The 19535-nt window shown below is 52.7% G+C and overlaps 1 protein-coding gene across 1 annotated transcript; it reads left to right on the forward strand.

The window, feature by feature from the left end:
- Positions 1–7489: 7489 nt before the first annotated feature.
- On the forward strand, positions 7490–18795 carry LOC311174507 (kynurenine--oxoglutarate transaminase 1; the record flags this gene model as incomplete). Its single annotated transcript, XM_084238975.1, has 13 exons — positions 7490–7585; positions 10718–10776; positions 12875–13022; positions 15094–15243; positions 15321–15407; positions 15601–15729; positions 16879–16999; positions 17318–17394; positions 17520–17609; positions 17715–17901; positions 17978–18057; positions 18552–18638; positions 18730–18795. 13 exons carry the CDS (start codon positions 7490–7492, stop codon positions 18793–18795), a joined length of 1377 nt encoding a protein of 458 aa, XP_084095101.1.
- Between the last annotated feature and the right edge of the window lie 740 nt (positions 18796–19535).

The raw sequence follows: 19535 nt of genomic DNA on the forward strand, positions 1-19535 counted from the left end.
AGCATGCTCATCTTATAACTGACCGATCATACCCTTTTGCCAACCTTCCCTGTCTCCTCATCCCCCTGGTCCTTGGTAACCACCACTCTACTCTCTGCTGCTATGAATTCAAGTTTCTTTTTTCATTTTTTCAGACTGCACCTATAAGTGACACCGCGCAATATTTGCCTTTCTCCATTTGGCTTATTTCACTTAGCATCATGCCCTTTGGGTTCATTTGTGTTGCTGCAAATGGCAGGAAGTCCTCTTTTAGGATTGAATAGTATTCTGTTGTGGGTTCCACACCAGCTCATCATTTAAAACGGGGGACATATTCTGAGATATGCGTCATTGGGCAATTTTGTCATTGTGCGAACATCATAGAGCTTACTTAACACACCTACGAGGGACAGCCTCCTACAGTTGGTGGGAGAGCTCTGGAGTGGAAGGCCTGCTGCCCCGTCAGATGGTGGGTCTGAACTAGCATGTTCTCTACGGTGGGCCTCCTCTGTGAAGCTCGGCCACAGTCCCTCCTGAGGCAGAAAGTCGTCCAGGGCCCCCAAGTGTGGCCAGCTGCCCCAAGTGTCTCCACGGGCCTGGCCCCGAGCACCCTCTGCTGGCCGGTCCAGAAAAACAAGCCCACCAGCCACCCAAACACCTCCCCTCCACCTTTTTCTTTCTTTAAAAGTAATTAAAGTAATTAAAGCATTTTTATGGACTCCTCAAAGTATGGCGGTCACTCCATCCTCCTCCTCCCAGGAAGTCTGGTGGAAAAGTAGGCTCTTCCATCAAGGGGGAGCGAATCCTCACATCTCGCCCACATGCCATGTCATAGCAATTCAGGGTGCCTGCACTTATTACCATCCATCAGGCACTAAGGGAAGTGCTTCCCATGAATTGTCTTATTTTTATTCATTTTATAGATAGGGAAACTGACATTCAGAGAGGTGACGTGACCTGCCTCAGGTCACACAGCCTGGCACAAAGCCTGTGGTCTAGTCCTTTCCCCAGGGATTTGCCCTGGGCCTGCACCTGGGTGGGCACTCAGAGTTTTGCAGTGCAGACCTGCCATACAAGGGTGCGCTGTCATGCTCACTGCTGTGCCCACAAAGTCTCCCAGGACTATGCCATCCCTCTGCCCTGGCAGTCCCTGCTGGGAAATCCCAGCCCTGCTTTACAGCGCCCGCCCTGCTCCCCACCCGTGGCCCTCCCCAGGATCCAGACCACCTCCAACCCCAGGCACCACCTTGCCCAGAGCTGGCTGTGCTCAGACAGTGATTGCCTGGCACTGTGGCAGGGGTTGGGGTGCAAGGAGCACAAGCTTCTCCCCTGTGAGTTCCACCTTGACCTGGGCACTTCCTAACCCTCATTGTTAGTTGTAATTTGGTCGTTATTATCAGCGTCTTTGCCTTTTTTTTTTTTTTAATGTACTGGGGTAACATCAAGTTTACCGCCCTGTGTAAATTTCAGTTGTTCAACTTCATACCTAAACTTCTGTAGAGACCACCCCACTCCCACCACCATGGATCGACCCCTCTACCCGCTACCATGGCGCCCTCACCCTTCCCCTCCTTGGGCAACCACATGCGGTTGGCCAACCCAAGGATTAGTATGTTTTGTTTTGTTTAATCCTCTGATTCCACACAAGAGTGAACTCAGTGTTTATCTTTTTCTGGCTGACTTACTTCACTTAGCACAACCCCCTCAAGGTCCACCTCGGTGTATGTAACACGGCTTCCTTATCTAGTCATCCTGCCTTGGCTCTTCTTGTCTCCAAGTCCTGGCACTTGGGAAGAGCACTGCAGTGAACATGGGTGCATGTGTATTTTCTTTTTTTTTTTTAGATTTATTTTTATTTATTTATGCAAGCCCTAGGTACAGTCAGAAGCGCGGGAGGGTGAGAGAATTCACCAGAGCCAGAGCGGGGAGCAGAGCAGGCAGAAGGACCGAAGGACACTGCTGAGGGGAGCAGCGGGCGGCAGGAGAGGTCTGCGCGCCATGTGGGACCCTCCTCTGGTGGCCGGGGAGCAGCTCAACCGCTGCGCCACCGGGGAAACCCGATGTATAATTTCAAATTCATGTTCTTGCTTTCTTGGGATAAATACCCCAAAAGTATCCGTATTTATCTGCAACTGGCTCATGGCTGGAGGCTCAGTGTGGACAAGTCTGAGAGGAACAACTCTAAGGGCCACGGCCCACTTCCCCACCAGTGTCCTGGATCACAGACTCACTCCTCCAGGGGCCTGCTGTCCCGGGCTGCTCCCCGCCACTGCTGCTGAGCTGACAAACTGCAGGTGGGCCTGCTTGCAGAGTCTGATATACCCACTGAGTCAAGATTTCTAGAAACGAGTGGGTTATTTTGAAGCAAATCCCAGAAATGAATTGTGAATACTTCAGGCTATGTCTCTAAAATATAAAGAAATCCCTGTCGGGGTGCAGAGGGAAAGTCCATCACTCCTCCGGGTTCTTCCTGGGCTGGATGAGCAAACATGACTCAATTTACATGACTCAATTCTAAAGTCAAGGAGGCCAACTGGGAGTTTATTTTTTGTGCTGAGGAATGGGGGCAGTGCCTGGGGCATCTAGGACATAGACTGGTGGTCTCACGTGAGGAAGACATAGGTTTCTCCATAAAAAGGTTCTTTCTAGGGGCCTCCCTGGTGGCGCAGGAGTTAAGTCTCAGCACTATGAAGCTGTCCGCAGCCACTGCAGCACGAATTCAATCCAAGGCCAGGGAGCTGACCCACGTGGCGCAGCAGACCTCTCCTGTCTCCCCGCTGCTCCCTCAGCAGTGGATTTCAGTCAGTCTGCCTGTTCTGTTCCCCACTCTGTCTCTGGTGAATTCTCTCACCTTCCACACCTCTGGCCTGCACCCCAGCTCTTGTACACATAAATAAATATATCCTTTCTAGAAATGTCCCTAAATCTGGGTAATTGACATCCCCAACACCATTAGCACATGTAAAACATTAATAATTCCTTCATAAGGTACGATACCCCATTGATGTACACGTCTGTCCCATTAGACGTGCCTCCAACATCTGCGGGGCCCCAATGGAGCCCACATACCAGGTGGCCAGATGTTCCCAAGTCTCAGTGAAGCTTCACACTGGCTTTCTCCACAGGCCCGACAGCCCCCGCTCTGAGGACCACTGCAGAGGAACAGCAGCTAAGGCCGTTCTCTGCCCCTGCCTCCATGCCACCTGAGCGGGGTCACCTGGCCAGGGCCCAGCTCCCTGAGCACCATTACTGCGGGGGCCTATCTGCCTGCCTTGGGTATTTGGCCAGGGCAGAAGTGGGGGTGTCTTACAACCCCCAATATATGCACTTGCCCTTCCTACGACTGTTCATCTACCTGTCTACCTTGGCCTGGGCCTCTACCTGATGCTCAGCCCACAGCCTCTGGTCAAAGAGGCCCAGTTCAGCTTCCCTCCCAGTAACCCTGCTCATTCAATTCATCCTCACACTTGGAAACCAAGACTGAAAAGAGTGCCTGTGTTCATCATAACACAACTCACATGGCTGGCGCTGAGCGCCTACGACGGAGGAGCATATTGGGAACATGTGTGTGCACGAAGAAAGATGCTCAGCCACGAGAAGATGACGTCCCGCCACTGCCATTTTGAAATCTTGCCATTTACACAACGTGGATGGACCTGCAGGGGGTGATGCCAAGTGAAGTAAACCAGAGGGAGGGACAAAGATCAGATGGTTCCACTCGCGTGGGAGACAAAGACACAAAGCCAATGAGTGAACAAAAAACAGGACAAAATGGTGGTGACGGAAGGGGAGGGGAGCCTGGGTGGTAAATCAGGAAGGCGGTCCACTGTTTGGCTTTTCTGGTGATGAGCAGTATCAGCTTCTACAGACGTGGAATTTGAACATCGGGCACCCAAAATCTATGTAGTGTTAGAAATCAATGTTACTTCAATAAGAAATGTTTTAAAAAGAAGAGACTTCCAGAAACATCAGTCCCTTGCGGGATGTGTGTGTGTTGGTGCTTATAGGTTTTCTAAAGCAGAGGCGGGCTGAAGGACACCCCTGATTGTCGCTTTCACACCATTTGACTCAGAATCCCAGACGAGTCTGTAATCGTCAGACTTCATTTTGAAATAGTGAGACCTACAGAAAAGGTGAAGAACTGTACGTGGCCACGCACATTGACCACCAGACGTCCCAATGCTTCATCCCTAAACGCTTCAGCATGCGCCTCCTTAGACCACCCCTCCGTGCCCACCCAGCATTATCACCCTGAAGAAACTGACCATGGTCCTCTGATACACAGGTCCTATTCCGGTTTCTCCACCCGTCCCACGGGTCTCTGGTGTGAACTTGCATTGTTCTTGCTGTCACCAATCCAGGCTCCAGAGAATGTTCTCTTGCATGTTGAGTCTCTTTTAATCTAGAACTGACCCCAATCCCCAAACACGCCTTTCTTTTTTTTTTTTTTTTTTAAAGATTTATTTATTTATTTATACAAGCACTGGGTACAGTCAGAAGCATGGGAGGGTGAGAGAATTCACCAGAGCCAGAGTGGAGAGCAGAACAGGCAGACTGACGAAATACACTGCTGAGGGGAGTAACGAGCGCAGGTCTGCGCACCATGTGGGACTCTCGCTGGTGGCCAGGGATTGAACCGGCGCTGCAGTGGCTGCGGGCAGCTCTGCAGCCCAGTGCTCAACTGCTGCGCCACCGGGAAGGCCCACACGCCTTTCTTTTTTCATGGCTGTGCTGACACAGCCTCTGAGAAGCAGATGCCAGGATGGGCTGAGACAGACAAGAGATCTGTTAGGACAGATATGTGAAGGGTGTGGAGGAGGGAAGGAGCAGAAGAAGTAGGCATTGACGGTGCAGTGGGGCTGCAGCTCTGGCTCTCACCCCCTTGGAGGGAGGGGAGAGGGAAGGGAGGCAGGCAGGCAGGAAGCTCTCAGATTGCAGTTCTCAGAAAGTTCCAGCAACAGCCTGCCTCTAACCTTCCAGGTGGGACTAGAGGAGACTTACACCGTTGACCCCCTAATTCTTGGGACTAGGACTGGGACTTATAATATTGATTCCCTGGTTTTTAGGGCTTTGGACTCAGACTGAATTATACCACCAGCCTTCCTGGTTCTCCAGCTTGAACGCTGCAGACGGTGGCACTGATTGGTCTCCATCACCACGTGAGCCAACTCCTATAGTAAACCTTCTCTTCTGTGTACCTGTCAATGTATCCTATTGGTTCTGCTTCTCTGGAGGAGGCTGATACACTACACGTCCCAGTTGTCCCAGAGGGTCCTTACTGAGACCCACTGTCTCCGTGTGGTTACCTGCAGTGCTCTCTTTTACTCTTAAAAATGTGGCCTGGTTTGGACAATAAATTATTTTATTCTTTTATGAGAGCAATGACATTGCATACTTCCGATATGCATCCCACCATTTCTCTTAAATTTTTTTTTAAGATTTATTTATATATGCATAGAAGAACTGGGGTGTAAGCCAGTGGTTGGGGTGGGGTGAGAGGATTCAACAGAGAGAGTGGGGAGCAGAACAGGCAGATCTACTGAAATATACTATTGAGGGGGGCAGCGGGTGAGGCAGGAGAGGTCTGCTGCGCCATGTGGGTTGCTCCCTGGTGGGCCGGGGTTGGAACTCACGCTGCAAGGCTGGCTATAGATTGATAGTGCTGTCTTTAACCCTTGCGCTAGCAGGGAGGCGCCATTTTTCTTAAATTTTTTAACTCATGTAATCCTTACAACCCTTGAATAGTGGGTTGAATAGTATTATATCCATTTACACTTTAAGAATGCTAGGCCCAGGCCTCCATGGCGGTGCAAGAGGTTGAGCACAGCACTGTGAGGCTGGCGGGTTTGATCCCCAGCCGGCCGAGAGCTGCCCACATGGCGCAGCAGACCTCTCCTGTCTTGCCCACTGCTCCCCTCTGCAGTGCATTTCAGTGGCTCCACCTGTTCTGCTCCCCACTCTGTCTCTGGCGAATCCTCTTACCCCTCCAACACCTCTGGCCTGTACCCCAGCTCTTATATGCATAAACAGATGGATCTTGAAAAAAAAAAAATCCAAGACCCACTGCTAAGCTGGAAGCAGGGCCTCAGCACTAACGACCGGGGATAGGTTTTAGAGTCAAGAGTCCCCTTAGTCATTAGGCCGCTGGCGTCAGAAAGACCCACAGCCAACACATGGCTCTTTTTACATTTTACTCACTAGATTACTAACTTGTTATAAAAGAACATAATCCAGGAACAGCTAGATATAAGATGCATAGGGCAAGGTATATTGAGGTACAGAGCTCCCACGCCCTCTCCAGGCAGCCTGGACACTCTCCAAACAGGTCCCGCTGGGGATTTATGGAGGTGTCATCACATGGGCGGGTTGACTAAATCACTGACCAGGTTGATTGTTCAACCTCCATCCTCTCATCTCTCCTGGGAAGTCAGGGGGGTGGGACAGAGAGTTCCAACCTCTAACCACATGCTCGACAGTCCTGGCAAGGAGCCCCCATCCAAAAGTCACCTCATCGGGCCTCCCCGGTGGCGCAGCGGTTGAGCGCTGGGTTGCGAAGCTGCCTGCAGCCTCTGCAGCGCCGGTTCAATCCCCGGCTGCTCCCCGGCCACCAGAGGAGGGTCCCACGTGGCGCGCAGACCTCTCCTGCCGCCCGCTGCTCCCCTCAGCAGTGTCCTTCGGTCCTTCTGCCTGCTCTGCTCCCTGCTCTGGCTCTGGTGAATTCTCTCACCCTCCCGCACTTCTGACTATACCCAATGCTTGTATAAAATAAATAAATAAATCTTTAAAAAAAAAAAACAAAAGTCACCTCATCAACAAGTACTGATCTCTCTCAACAGTTAGGACATTCCAGGGGTTCTGAGAACTGTCCACTGGAACCTTGAGCAAAAACCACATACATAGAAAAGGTTTATTTTGGTCATCTGAATGACCAAATGTATTTTTTCTTATAAATCACAATATCACAAGGCCCTCCACGGGTCTTCACCTGGGTCATTTTGTCATTAGTGAGGATTGACATGGTGAAAGGCCACTTTGGGGCCTCCCTGGTGGCGCAGGCAGTTGAGCGCAGCGCTGTGAAGCTGTCGCAGCCTCTGCAGAGCCAGTTCGATCCCCGCCAGCCTTGGGAGCAACCCACATGGCGAGCAGACGTCTCCTGTCTCGCCCGCTGCTCCCCTCAGCAGTATATTTCGGTCAGTCTGGCTGTTCCGTTCCCCGCTCTATCCCTGGTAAATCCTCTCACCCTCCTGCGCATCTGGCCTGTACCCCGGCTCTTGTATAAATAAAAAATAAATCTTTTTTTTTAAAAAAGGCCACTTTGGTTGTTGGGGAGCAGGGGAGGGAGGGTGATCAGGGTAGTTGTAAGGACTGAGTGGTGATCATGCAAGAAGGCATATGTCACTCTGCCTGGTACCAGTGACCACTTGCTAAATATTAGCCTTTTCTGGCCAGGGTGCTCTCCTTCCTTCCCTGCCCCTGGAGAAGTTGGCAGTGTCCCTCAGCTCTAGGAAGCATGTTCAGGAATGCGGCAGCCATCTATTTGCATCTGGTGGGTCCCCTCCAGGGAAAGAAGGCTGGAGCTTCTGTCACGCGGTGCTTGCACCAGACTGTAAGTGCTGTAACCCTGCACTCTGCCCACTGCATGCCCTTGGGTTCCTGGGATCTGGCTTGGTCCTGGCTTCAAAACTGCCCGTGGGTCTCCTCTTTCAGGAAGCCTTCCCTGACTGCAGCCTGGACTGGACACTTTCTTTGCCCTTGTCTCTAATCTAGAACTTGTAGCTCTGCATGTGAATATTTGGTAGTTGCTGCTGCTTCCCATCACTCCCCATGCCCAGCCCAGCCTCCAGTACATAGTAGATGCTCAATAAACAGTTGAATGAATCCATGACACATAGCCTGCAAACTGGTACTGTATCATTTATCCAGGTGCTGTGTAACATACTTGAAGTTCTCTCCTTTGAGTATCCCAGTTTTCCAGGGTCCCCCCATTATTTTTATTTTCTTCCTGTACTCAGTCCTCTTCTCTCACTTCCTCTGTTCTTTCTCTCTGCATCACTCTACTCCATCCCCAACCCCAGCCCTCATCACACTTTCTTCCCTCCAACTTCTACCCCTTTCCTTCCACCCCACCCCCACTGTGCCCATCTCCTTTTATTATTTTTAATATGATGCATACCACCAACTCAAAAAAAAATTCCTTCTTTCATTGAATCCAGGATGCCATCAATTGTAAGATGCATTGCTGTTTTATGAGCTAGTAGAGGGAAAACATTAATTAAACATCAATTAAGACACATCCAAGGGCCTCCCCGGTGGCGCAGCGGTTGAGCGCTGGGTTGCGAGGCTGCCCGCGGCCTCTGCGGCGCCAGTTCGGTCCCCGGCTGCTCCCCGGCCACCGGAGGAGGATCCCACATGGTGCGCGGACCTCTCCTGCCGCCCGCTGCTCCCCTCAGCAGTGTACTTCGGTCCTTCTGCCTGCTCTGCTCCCCACTCTGGCTCTGGTGAATTCTCTCGCCCTCCCGTGCTTCTGACTGTACCCGGTGCATGTATGGACAAAACAAACAAATAAAATAAATAAATAAATAAATAAAAAACATGCCTCTATAGAAAAAAAAAAAAAAGACACATCCAAATTCAGAAAAAGTGCAGTGCAGAAAAAAATGCTGTGTTCAGAATCAACCAAATATGGTATACTCTCTAAAAAAGACTTAGAGGCTGCCTTCCTGGTGGTGGAGGGGTTAAGTCTCAACACTATCAAGCTATTGCCAGCCACTGCAGTATGAGTTCAATCCCCAGCCAGGGAGCTGGCCCACATGGTGCAGCAGACCTCTCCTGTCTTGCCGCTTAGCAGTGTATTTCAGTAGATCCACCTGTTCTGCTCCCCACTCTGTCTCTGGTGAATCCTCTCACCCTCCTACTACCTGCACCTCTGGCCTACACCCTATATGCATAAATAAATAAATCTTTAAAAAAAAGACTTAGAAACACAGAGAAGCTCACACATGAAATTAAGTCACGTTCAATTCCACTATGTATTTACAAACAGACATGAGGGTGTTTTTTTTTTTTTTTTTTTTTTTGACATGAGGGTGTTTTTACAAAACTTAACCATACTACACATATATTTTGCAGCTTCTTGGTATCAGTATATCATATTGATATTCTTCTAAAATGTGATTTTTCTGCCACACTTTAAAATCATCAAACCAAAACATTTGTTTAAGATTTGGAAAACAGGGCCTCCCTGGTGGCGCAAGGGGTTAAGACGCAACCTATGAAGCTCTCTGTAGCCACTGCAGCACGAGTTCGATCCCCAGCCAGGGAGAAACCATATGGCGCAGCAGACCTCTCCTGACTCACCTGCTGCTCCCCTCAGCAGTGTATTTCAGTCAATCTGCCTGTTCTGTTCCCCACTCTGTCTCTGGTGAATCCTCTCACCCCCTCCCCACACCTCTGGCCTGTACCCCAGTTCTTGTATGCATAAATAAATAAATCATTAAAGAAAAAAGATTTGGAAAATAAGAAAACTAAGAGAAAGAAAAAACATTATGTTAACCAACTAACCCAAGATAATTACCACTAACATTTCGGCTATCACATGATTTTCCTTGGGAGGAATCACCCTCATTTTAAACAGTTTTGATTTAAAAGGTGTACTGAGTGACTAGCACGGTGGAGGGCATCAGGGAGTCGGAGGAGGCGAGGACTGCTGGAGTTGGTGAAGCTCCCAGCAGGTGCCAGGCCCAACCTCCCGTGGGGATCCTAGGCGGCAGGACACCTGGTTCGCACTCAGATGCTCTGGGATGGGGCCTGGCGCGAAGAGCCCACCCCCTCTGACCAGATCCTGTCCAGCTGCTTCTCTGACCTCGGGCAGGCCCCTCTATCTCCCCCAGAACTCAAGGTCTTCATCTCTAGGTGGGGGTTTACATGGCACCGCCACCAGTGGGGACTAAGCAAGATGGTGAGACACGGTTTGCTTTACTGCTATCCCAGCAGGTGGCGGAGGACATTAGCTCCCCGGCTCACTAGCCCTTGGACACTCAAACCCACCAGACCGGGGGACCACAAAGCCTATGCGCCTATCACAATGATGGGGAGACTGAGGTCAGGAGGTGCTCAGTCACCTGTCCAATGTCACCCAGTCCAGGCAGGCTTAGGACCTGAGTTTGAGGGGAAAGCAGGCTTGGAAGAAATATGGGGTGCGGTGGGGACCAGGGTCAGGCTCCTGAACTCCTCTCAGGACTGAATGTGTGTCCCCTTCACAGGAGTAATAAAGTGGCCTCCTAGTCTCAAGATGGCCTGAGCCTGGGTATTTTGTTGCGTGACCTTGTCAGACATCCCCTACGCCCCCACTCCCATTTTCCCATCTATAAAGCAGGCCCAGCCAGATTGTTCTGAGAAGTAAGAAGGTAGAGCTTACCTAGACCTTGGTCCACAGAAGCTGCTCCTGCTCCATTTTCCCCTTCTCTTTCCCTGCTCTCCTGCCCCTCTCCCCCTCCTTCCTGCCCCTCCTCAATCCCCTGGCCTTCCCGGGTCAAATTTTAACTTGGCCGAGTCTGGTGTGCCATTTTGGAGTGCAGGAGCCCCGGGCTAGTCGAGGCGGGTGGAATGGGGTGGAGCCGGGCTCTGGCTGGACTGGAACTTGCCTAGCGATCTGGAGGCACTTAAACTCCACCTCCTCCCTGGGAGTGGTCCAGCCCCACTGCCAATCCAGGACTCTGACTTTCCCCTGTGTCTGCAGGTTGCAATGGCCAAACGGCTGCAGGCTCGCAGACTGGACGGGATTGACCACAACCCGTGGTAAGCGGCCAGGGCAGGGGGTGCATGGGTCTCCCTGCAGGCAGGCGGGAAGGTGGGACAGGCCGGCAGGGGTTTGCCATCATGCAGCAACACCGCAGGGGGCTGCTGGGCGCATAGCCCCGCCTGTGGGAGCCAAGACCCAGAGCAGCGCGCGCGGTTTGAATCTCAGCTTTGCCAGGCTCGGCTGTGGCGCTGGGCCTGACACCCCAGCCCCGAGCTGCAGCCCCAGCTGCGAGGTGGCGATGGGACGCCACCGTCCAAGGCCTTGGAGGAGAAGGTGCAGCTTTAGGAGGGCAGTGCAGTCACCCAAGCCCCCAGGCCGTTGCTTCCCCTGAGCCTCTGCTTCACAGCCTCATAGACAAACAAGCCAGACAAGAGCAGGGCCTCATTGGATGCTGGGATCTTATCTGTATTGACTTGTTCTAAACCCCAGAGGGGCCTGAGGCCTTGTTACTCCCAGTGGTTCAGTGCCACCATGGGGAGGAAATATTTAACTATCTTTTGGCCAGAGACAGAGAGACACCTCTGTGGGTTTTTTTTTTTTTTAATGTTGTCAACTGTTCTTTTTCCGAAAATCAGGAACATTTTTTCTTTTACCCTCCCCCCACCCCGCATACAGTACTCTGTTTTGTGGTGACCTCCCACCTCTGTTGGCCTTTGGATGTTCCCTGGCATTTGGGATGAGGAAGTTGTGGGGTTGGGAGCATAAGCGGAAGAACTGGAGCCCTTTATCGAGCCGCTGGCAACATGCAAAGTGGGATTGCAGCGTCCCAGCCCTCAGGTTGCCGCCCTCTGCCTTCTCAGTATTGATAAAACCCAACTCAGAAGGGGAGAAATGGCAAGAAGGCGGGCTGGGAGAGACAGGGAGACTCCTGATTCCCAGACCTGGCAGGCTTTTGGACCCAACACCCCATTGTATAGAAGGAGACCCAACCCAGGGGGCAGTGGGTCTCTGAGGGTGATGGAGCCTGGCTCCTCAGTCCCAGTCACCAGGGAGCATGCGCTCCCTGCCACTAGGTGCTGTGTGACTCCGGGCAGGTCACTGGCCTCTCTGAGCCTCTGCAGTGTGTGTCTTCAGGGGCACTGTGGAGCTCCGGAAAGGAAATGGCTGATTTTAGACCTGGTCACAAGCATAAGCTTGGCTTTAGACAGATGTGACTGAGCTATCCACTGACTAGGAACCTGTGGGTAAATCATTCCTAGCCTCCATGAGTCATGAGGGAAGGTGCCAGTGGGTCAAGAAATCCATCTAGGAGGCCTAAGTTCTAAAGAATAGTGTAGGCCAGAGTAAGCTGAAATCCTGCAGTAGATCACACCAGAAGGCCTGTGTGGCTTCCTTGCAGCTGCCCTCTGGGGTTTGCTGTAAAGATGATTTCTTACCAAGGATTCTAGTCAAAAAAGTTTGAGTGCCTCGGCTAGGCAATCTGCACAGTGGCCAGCACACCTAATCTCAAAGTGTGACCCTCACACTGTTGTAGAGCAACCCCGATACAAAACGGGGTGCCTGACTGTGGGTCCTCACCCGCGCGCTTAAAAGGACTTATCAATGCTCTACTGCAGGCACACGTGAAAGGTTAATAAAAGGTTTATTTACAAGGGAAGGGAAATGAGGAAATGTACAGCTCTGGGAGAAAAGTGGGAGACAAAGTTTTAAATGAGTCCTCCCCGATCCGCCGATCAGGAATCCCAAAAGGGCGCTCTCAGAGTTCGCCGCCAGCCAGGAGCGGTGAAGCCGGGAGGCGAGCGATCGCGAGCCAGAGAGAGAGCCCAAGGCCCACGTGTTTGGTTTTTTATATCCAACCTGGCTGCCCAACTCCACCCTCAGGTCCCAGCCACCCTCCCCTTGGTGGTGATGGGATTTGTCTTCCCCAATGTCCTGATGGTTTTAGTCTGGAGTGGGGGTGGAGTCCACAAAGCCTGTATGGGATTAACTCAGGACATCACTTCCCCCTAACAATACAACTCTTCAGGCCAGGGTGGTTGCTAGTTGTCTGTTCTTTCTAGAATGAACCCAGTGCCATGATTCCCCTGCCCTGGAAGTCAGCAGTCCAGGTTGGGGGTGAAGGGAGACTGGTGCTGACAGTGCCTTCGTCCCCAGGGTGGAGTACACCAGACTCGCCACTGAGTATGATGTCGTGAACCTGGGCCAGGGTTTCCCTGACTTCCCACCCCCAGACTTCGCAATAGAAGCCTTTCAGCACGCCGTCAGCGGGGACTTCATGCTCAACCAGTACACCAAGGCCTTCGTGAGTCTCCCAGTGCCTCCAGGGTACCCCCGCCCCCACTCTCCCCTCACACACACACAGGCCTCAGAGGAGGCCCTGGGAGAGAATAGCCTTATTCTTTTTAATGACATTATAGTCTTCCATTGCCTAGATGTGCCATGGTTTATTTAACCAGTGCTATGCTGGTGGACTGGTTCAGATAGTTCACTATTCACTCACTATGCCACCTATTTGTACACACGTGTGAGTATTTCTCTGAGATCAATTTCTAGAAGTGAAACTAGAGACTCAAAGGGCCTAAGCATATAAATGTGTGAAGGGTTTGTCAAATTGCCCTCAGGAAGGGGCCTCCCTGGTCGTGCAGGGGGTTAAGATGCAGCACTGTGAAGATATCCACAGCCACTGCAGCACAAATTTGATCCCCAGCCAGGGAGTTGACCCATATGATGCAGCAGACGTCTTCTGACTTGCCCGCTGCTCCCCTTAGCAGTGTATTTTAGTCAGTCTGCCTGTTCTGTTCCCCACTCTGTCTCTGGTGGATCCTCTCACCCCCCGCATCTCTGACCTGCACCCCAGCTCTTATATGCATAAATAAACAAATCTTTTAAAAAAAATTGCCCTCAGGAAGTTCCTCACCCAACTGCTTAGAGCCAGCAGGATAGCCCACACTTTGGGTTAAAGGGAAGACGGACCCATTTGTTGCCAACTGTGGCAAGAATCATTCAGTGTTGCTTTTATTTGGTTTTCCTTCCATTATTATTCTTTTCACTTGCATCTTTTTTTCATGACCTACCTCATTTTTCACTTGGGGGCATGTCTTTGTCTTATTGCCTTGTAGAAGCTCTTATAAAATACGTCTTTTGCCTCATTCTCTTATATTGCAGTGTTTTTTTATCTTTGTCTTTTAACTTTGCTCATGGTAAATTGTGCTGTTCAGAAAATATGGTTAAGTCAGGTTTTCTGTTACTTAGTTTAGTTTATTAAGTTAGTTTAGGCTTTAGCACTTGGCTTAGCCTTTAGTGTTTTATAAGGGCCCTCAGTAAACAAGCTTACAGATTCAGTCTTTCTCTCAAAGTGGGGTACACACCAAGCTGCAGCATAAGGTCCTAATCCTACACCTCAACTGTGGGTGACCTTGGGTAAGTCATTTCCTTTCTCTAGGTCTCTATTTTTCTGTTTGTTTTCCTTTTTGGAGTCTCTATTTTTCTACCTGTCAAATAATACCTCTCTTGGGCCTCCCGGGTGGTGCAAGGGGTTAAGATGCAACATATGAAGCTACCCACAGCCACTGCAGCACGAGTTCAATCCCTGGCCAGGGAGTTAGCCACAGGGTGCAGCAGACCTCTCCTGCTCTCCTGACTCACCCACTGCTCCCCTCAGCAGTGTATTTCAGTCAATTGCCTGTTCTGTTCCCCACTATCTCTGGTGAATCCTCTCACCCCCCACACCTCTGGCCTGTACCCCAGTTCTTGTAGGCATAAATAAATAAATCTTAAAAAAAAAAAAAAAACCTCTCTTGCAAGGCTTCTGGGAGACTGGATGACACCAATGTTCATCTTAGACCTAATGGAGGTGTTTAAAGTGCAGTTGCTGGGCCTCCCCTGGTGGCGCAGCAGTTGAGTGCTGGGCTGCAAAGCTGCCCGCAGCCTCTGCAGCGCTGGTTTGATCCCGGCCGCCGGGCGAGGGTCCCACATGGTGCGCAGACCTCTCCTACCGCCCGCTGCTCCCCTCAGCAGTGTACTTTGTCAGTCTGCCTGTTCTGCTCTCCTCTCTGGCTCTGGTGAATTCTCTCACCCTCCCACGCTTCTGACTGTACCCAGTGCTTGTATAAATAAATAAGTAAATCTTTAAAAAAATAAAATAAAAAATAAAGTGCAGTTGCCACCACTTCCTGGGTGCTGTGCCCTGGGCCCCAGGCCTGGTACAGGCTTGTGGTAAAGGCTGGCAGAAGAGACGAGAGAATTCAACTCATAGGAGCTGACTTTGCCCCCAGCCTGCTGCTAGAAGGTGGTAGAATTGCCTGGTGGCAGCTGAACAAAAAAAAAAAAAAAATGCCCAGGCCATCAAGTGGCTGACCCCTGCTATCCTATAGGGTTACCCACCACTGACAAAGATCCTGGCAAGTTTCTTTGGGAAGCTGCTAGGACAGGAGATAGACCCACTCACGAATGTGCTGGTGACTGTGGGTGCCTACGGAGCCCTGTTCACAACCTTCCAGGCCTTGGTGGATGAAGGAGATGAGGTGAGTGGGCAAAGTTTGGGCTGGATGGGGGGGATGGTCAGGGTGGTCCTGACCTTGGTCTCTGACCCTTGTACCAGGTCATCATTATTGAGCCCTTTTTCGACTGCTATGAACCTATGACCTTGATGGCAGGAGGTCGCCCCGTGTTTGTGTCCCTGAGGCCGGTGAGGATGCTGCTTGGGGCGTGAGTGGGCAGAGGGGGTCCCTGGGAGATGGGAAAGAAGGAAGGAAATGCAGGAGGCCAGTTTCTCCAGCGTGGGGGGCGCAATGTGGGGAGAGGATGAGGTTAGTTCTGGGGGGAAGAAGCCCCGGAGTTGTTTGGTGAATGTTGCTACCCGCTTCCACCCCCTCTTCCAGAGCCCCGCTGAGGAGGGGAAGCTGGAGAGCAGTAGCAACTGGCGACTGGACCCTGCAGAGCTGGCCAGCAAGTTCTCTCCTCGCACCAAAGTCCTCATCCTCAACACCCCCAACAACCCCCTGGGAAAGGTAACTTTAGAGACCTCTATTCAGGGCCCCTCTAGGCTGGGTTCCAGCTCTGTCACTAGATGGCTGCTTTGGGGCCTCAGTTGCTCCATCCATGAAGTGGGAGGCACGGAGGCCCCAGGATAGGACAGACGTCCTCGGGGGGATATCAAGTCGGGGGTGATGGAGCAGGCTAGGCACCCCCATTCCCTCCCCATGACCCCGGGACAGTGACATCACGTCCCATTTGTCAAACGGGAGCCAGAGCCAGGTCACAGAGAACCCCATCTTCCTCCTGTTCCCCTTTGCTCTCACACACCCCCACGGTCATGCCACTCAGCTCCACGCAATCCTGGGACACCAGGCGGGTCGTACAACTGGAGTCACTTTAATTCTGTTCCGACGCTGTCTCCCTGGAGATGACGCAGGTGCGGAGGGTGCGGCAGGTGCACCTGCCACTCCAGCGCCTCCCCCTGTGCCATGGCAGGCCCAGCTGCTTCCGCCCCGCCAGCTGTCCAGTGGGGCCCCGTGCCCCCTCCTCCAGGTCACTTAGTTTGCTCATGGGACTCCGGGAAACACATTTGCAGTTGATTGAAAGATACAGATGAACAGCCAGGTGAAGACACACACGGGTGAGGTCGGCAGGGTCTGAGCACAGGAACCTCTGTCCCCATGGGGGCACCCACCCACCTGGAAGCTCCCAGCACCCCACACTATCGGGGTTTTTAATGGAAGTTTCCTTGTCAATTTTTAACTCCATTTCAGCCCCTCCTCTCTCTGGAGAAGTGGGGGAGGGAAGCCGAAAACGCCAAACTTCTGATTACATTTGGTCTTTCTGGTGCTCAGTTCCCACCCCAGACCCCACCCATCGCCTGGTCAGAACTACAGACGCTCTAATGCGTAGGAATTCACAAGGGCCTGGGAGCCGGGTCAAGGACAGGGTCAAAGACAATATTAAAACGAGGGGTGCTCCCAGTGCCCTCATCACTTAGAAATTTCAAAGATTTCTGGAGCTCTGTGCCAGGAGTGGGGGCAGAGCCCGGTATACATATTCTCTATCATCTCACTACCAATGGGCCTTCGTAGGGTGGGACAGAAAAAGAGCCCCTGGCACAGGGCTGGGCCCGCGGCTCTGTCTCCTCTGAGCAGGCTCTGTTGGGGAGGGGCCCGCAGGTGTACTCCAGGGCAGAGCTGGAGCTGGTGGCCGGCCTGTGCCAGCAGCACGATGTGGTGTGTGTCAGCGACGAGGTCTATCAGTGGCTGGTGTTTGATGGGCACCAGCACGTCAGCATCGGTGAGCCCAGCGCCCCCCGGGGACCTTGCCCAGTCACTGTTGCAGGCCCTTGCGCCCAGCTGGAAGCCCTTGCAGGCCTAGTGATTAGCACTGGGAGGGAGGTTGGGGGATGGGAGGGGGCATCTGACCTCCCCCTGAGAACAGAAAGCAGGGGGATAATCACTTCTGCCGCAGAGTTGTCAGAGGGTGAGATGAAGTGAGTCCTACAGACAGTTTAGCTCAGGCCAGGGGTACAGAGCATGGGTGCTGGGGCCTGGCCACCCCGCCTCCCCTCACCCACAGCCCGTCTCGGCAGCTGCTCTCTTTTCCCTTGGGCAGCCAGCCTCCCTGGCATGTGGGAACGTACCCTGACCATTGGCAGTGCTGGCAAGACCTTTAGCACCACGGGCTGGAAGGTGAGTCTACAAGGGTGGGGGCAACTCGCCGCCCCGTCATACCTGGCAGGCCAGGTAAGCCCTGGGAGTTGGGATGGGCTCTGGCCAGGCTCTGGCCTCACTCCTGACCTGTGCTCTTGGTCCAGGTGGGCTGGGTCCTGGGTCCAGATCGTCTCGTGAAGCACCTGCGCACCGTACACCAGAACACGGTCTATCACTGCCCCACGCAGGCCCAGGTGAGGAGGAGGGCGGGGGGTACCACTCGGGGAGGGGAGCAACAGAAGAGCCTAGGCTGGCCGCAGGTCGGGGCACCCCTCACTGGCTTCCATGTGCCTGCCCAGGCCGCGGTGGCCGAGAACTTCCAGCGGGAGCAGCAGCACTTTGGCCAGCCCAGCAGCTACTTTGTGAAGTTCCCGCAGGCCATACAGCGCTGCCGCGACCACATGATACGCAGCCTGCAGTCCGTGGGCCTGAGGCCCGTGGTCCCCGAGGGCAGCTACTTCCTGGTCACAGACATCTCAGACTTCAGTGAGTAGAACAGACCAGGCTGGGCAGAGCAGGCGGGCTGGAGGGGCCCAGTCTCAGCACGGCCTCTCTCCCGCAGAGAAGAGGATGCCCTACCTGCCTGGTGCTGGGGACGAGCCCTATGACAAATGCTTCGTCAAATGGATGATCAAGAACAAGGTGAGCTGGGCCTCTGCCAGGACCCCTGTGTACGGTTTTGCAGGTTGTGCACTGCTCAAGGGTGCCCAAAATCCAGCCCAGCCTCTGCCATGAGCCCTGGCACAGGGCCATCTCCACTTCAAGGAGTAGGGAGCCAGTTTTTAACTGCACGGAGGTGCCGTGTGCGCTGACAGGAATTCCTGTCTGTCGGCCTCTGTCTTCCCAGCTATACAGTGAGGAGTGGGCCCTTCAACCCTGAGGTCCATCCAGCTCAGATCTATGATTCTAAAGAGTTTTTTCTCCTCTGGTCCTTCCCTGTCTTGCGCTTTTGGCCTCCAACTCCCCTCTCTACACAAGGGACTTGAAAGGATGCTCTGGGGTACTTTCCTGCAACCTTGTCTCAGCACTGGGAGGGGCTGCACTGAAGCTAACTCTCCTCCCTCACCCCCATCCTGGGGACCACTCTGTCCCCTGGAGCCGTGGGCCACCCTGAGACACAGACTTTCTCCTCCCAGGGCCTGGCAGCCATCCCAGTGTCCGTGTTCTTCAGTGCGCCACACCAGAAGAAGTTTGACCATTATATCCGCTTTTGTTTTGTGAAGGTAAATGGCAGGGGGAAGGAAGCACCCCCAAGCTTCCCAAGGCCTGCTGGGGGTGTGGGGAATGGGATCTGACAGGTCTGTGCTGGAGCAGGATGAAGCCACGCTCCAGGCCATGGACAAGAGGCTGCAGAAGTGGAAAGATGACCTCAAGCCCTGAAGTTGCCCGGGGCCTGCCTGACCTGTCCTTGATGCTCCACTGGGCTCTATCTTGGTCCAGGTGTCAGCCCTTGCCAGGTTGGAGGTGGATGGAGGCAGATGGGAGGAGCCCTCCTCCCCGGTCTTGGGGAAGTCAGGCACCCCCTCCCATGGGCCTATATTTCTGTCTCCCTGACCTGTTTCCCCTGCCCTTCCGTGACTCAGGGTGTAGGGTCTCAAGACCTCATTGGCTTGAATCCCAGCCCTGGTCCTGAGCCTGCACTGGCCCCAGACTCAGGCAGCCCTCCATTTTCTTACCTGCCTTTGACTATGGAAAGTGGCCTTTAGGCTTGAGTCTTCAAGCCAGCACTTTTGCCCATAATAAAATTTTAAGTTATTCACACGCTTGTTGGCTGCTTCTTTGTGCTTTACAAGCTCCAGTGTGATCTCTGATGAGGACTCGGGCAGAATGGAAGCTCAGTGAACCACAGATCCCTGCCTCCTCTTGGTACAAATGTTTTTTGGTGACATAGAAACAAGGCCCAAAGAAGTGGAAACACTTGCAACTTGTCTGGTCACACAATTCAGTAATAGCATAACCAGGGCCCCCATCCCAATAGCCTAGGGGTTAAGTGTTACCACCACGAAGTCCCACAATGGCCTGGGCCAGGGAGCACATAGCGCAGCAGACTCTGCTGTCTCCTGTTCTGCTCCCCATTCTGTCTCTGGTGAATCCTCTCACCCCCACAGCTCTCGCCTACA

This window comes from Talpa europaea, assembly GCF_964194135.1.
Source record: "Talpa europaea genome assembly, chromosome: 7".
Lineage (NCBI taxonomy): Eukaryota > Metazoa > Chordata > Mammalia > Eulipotyphla > Talpidae > Talpa > Talpa europaea.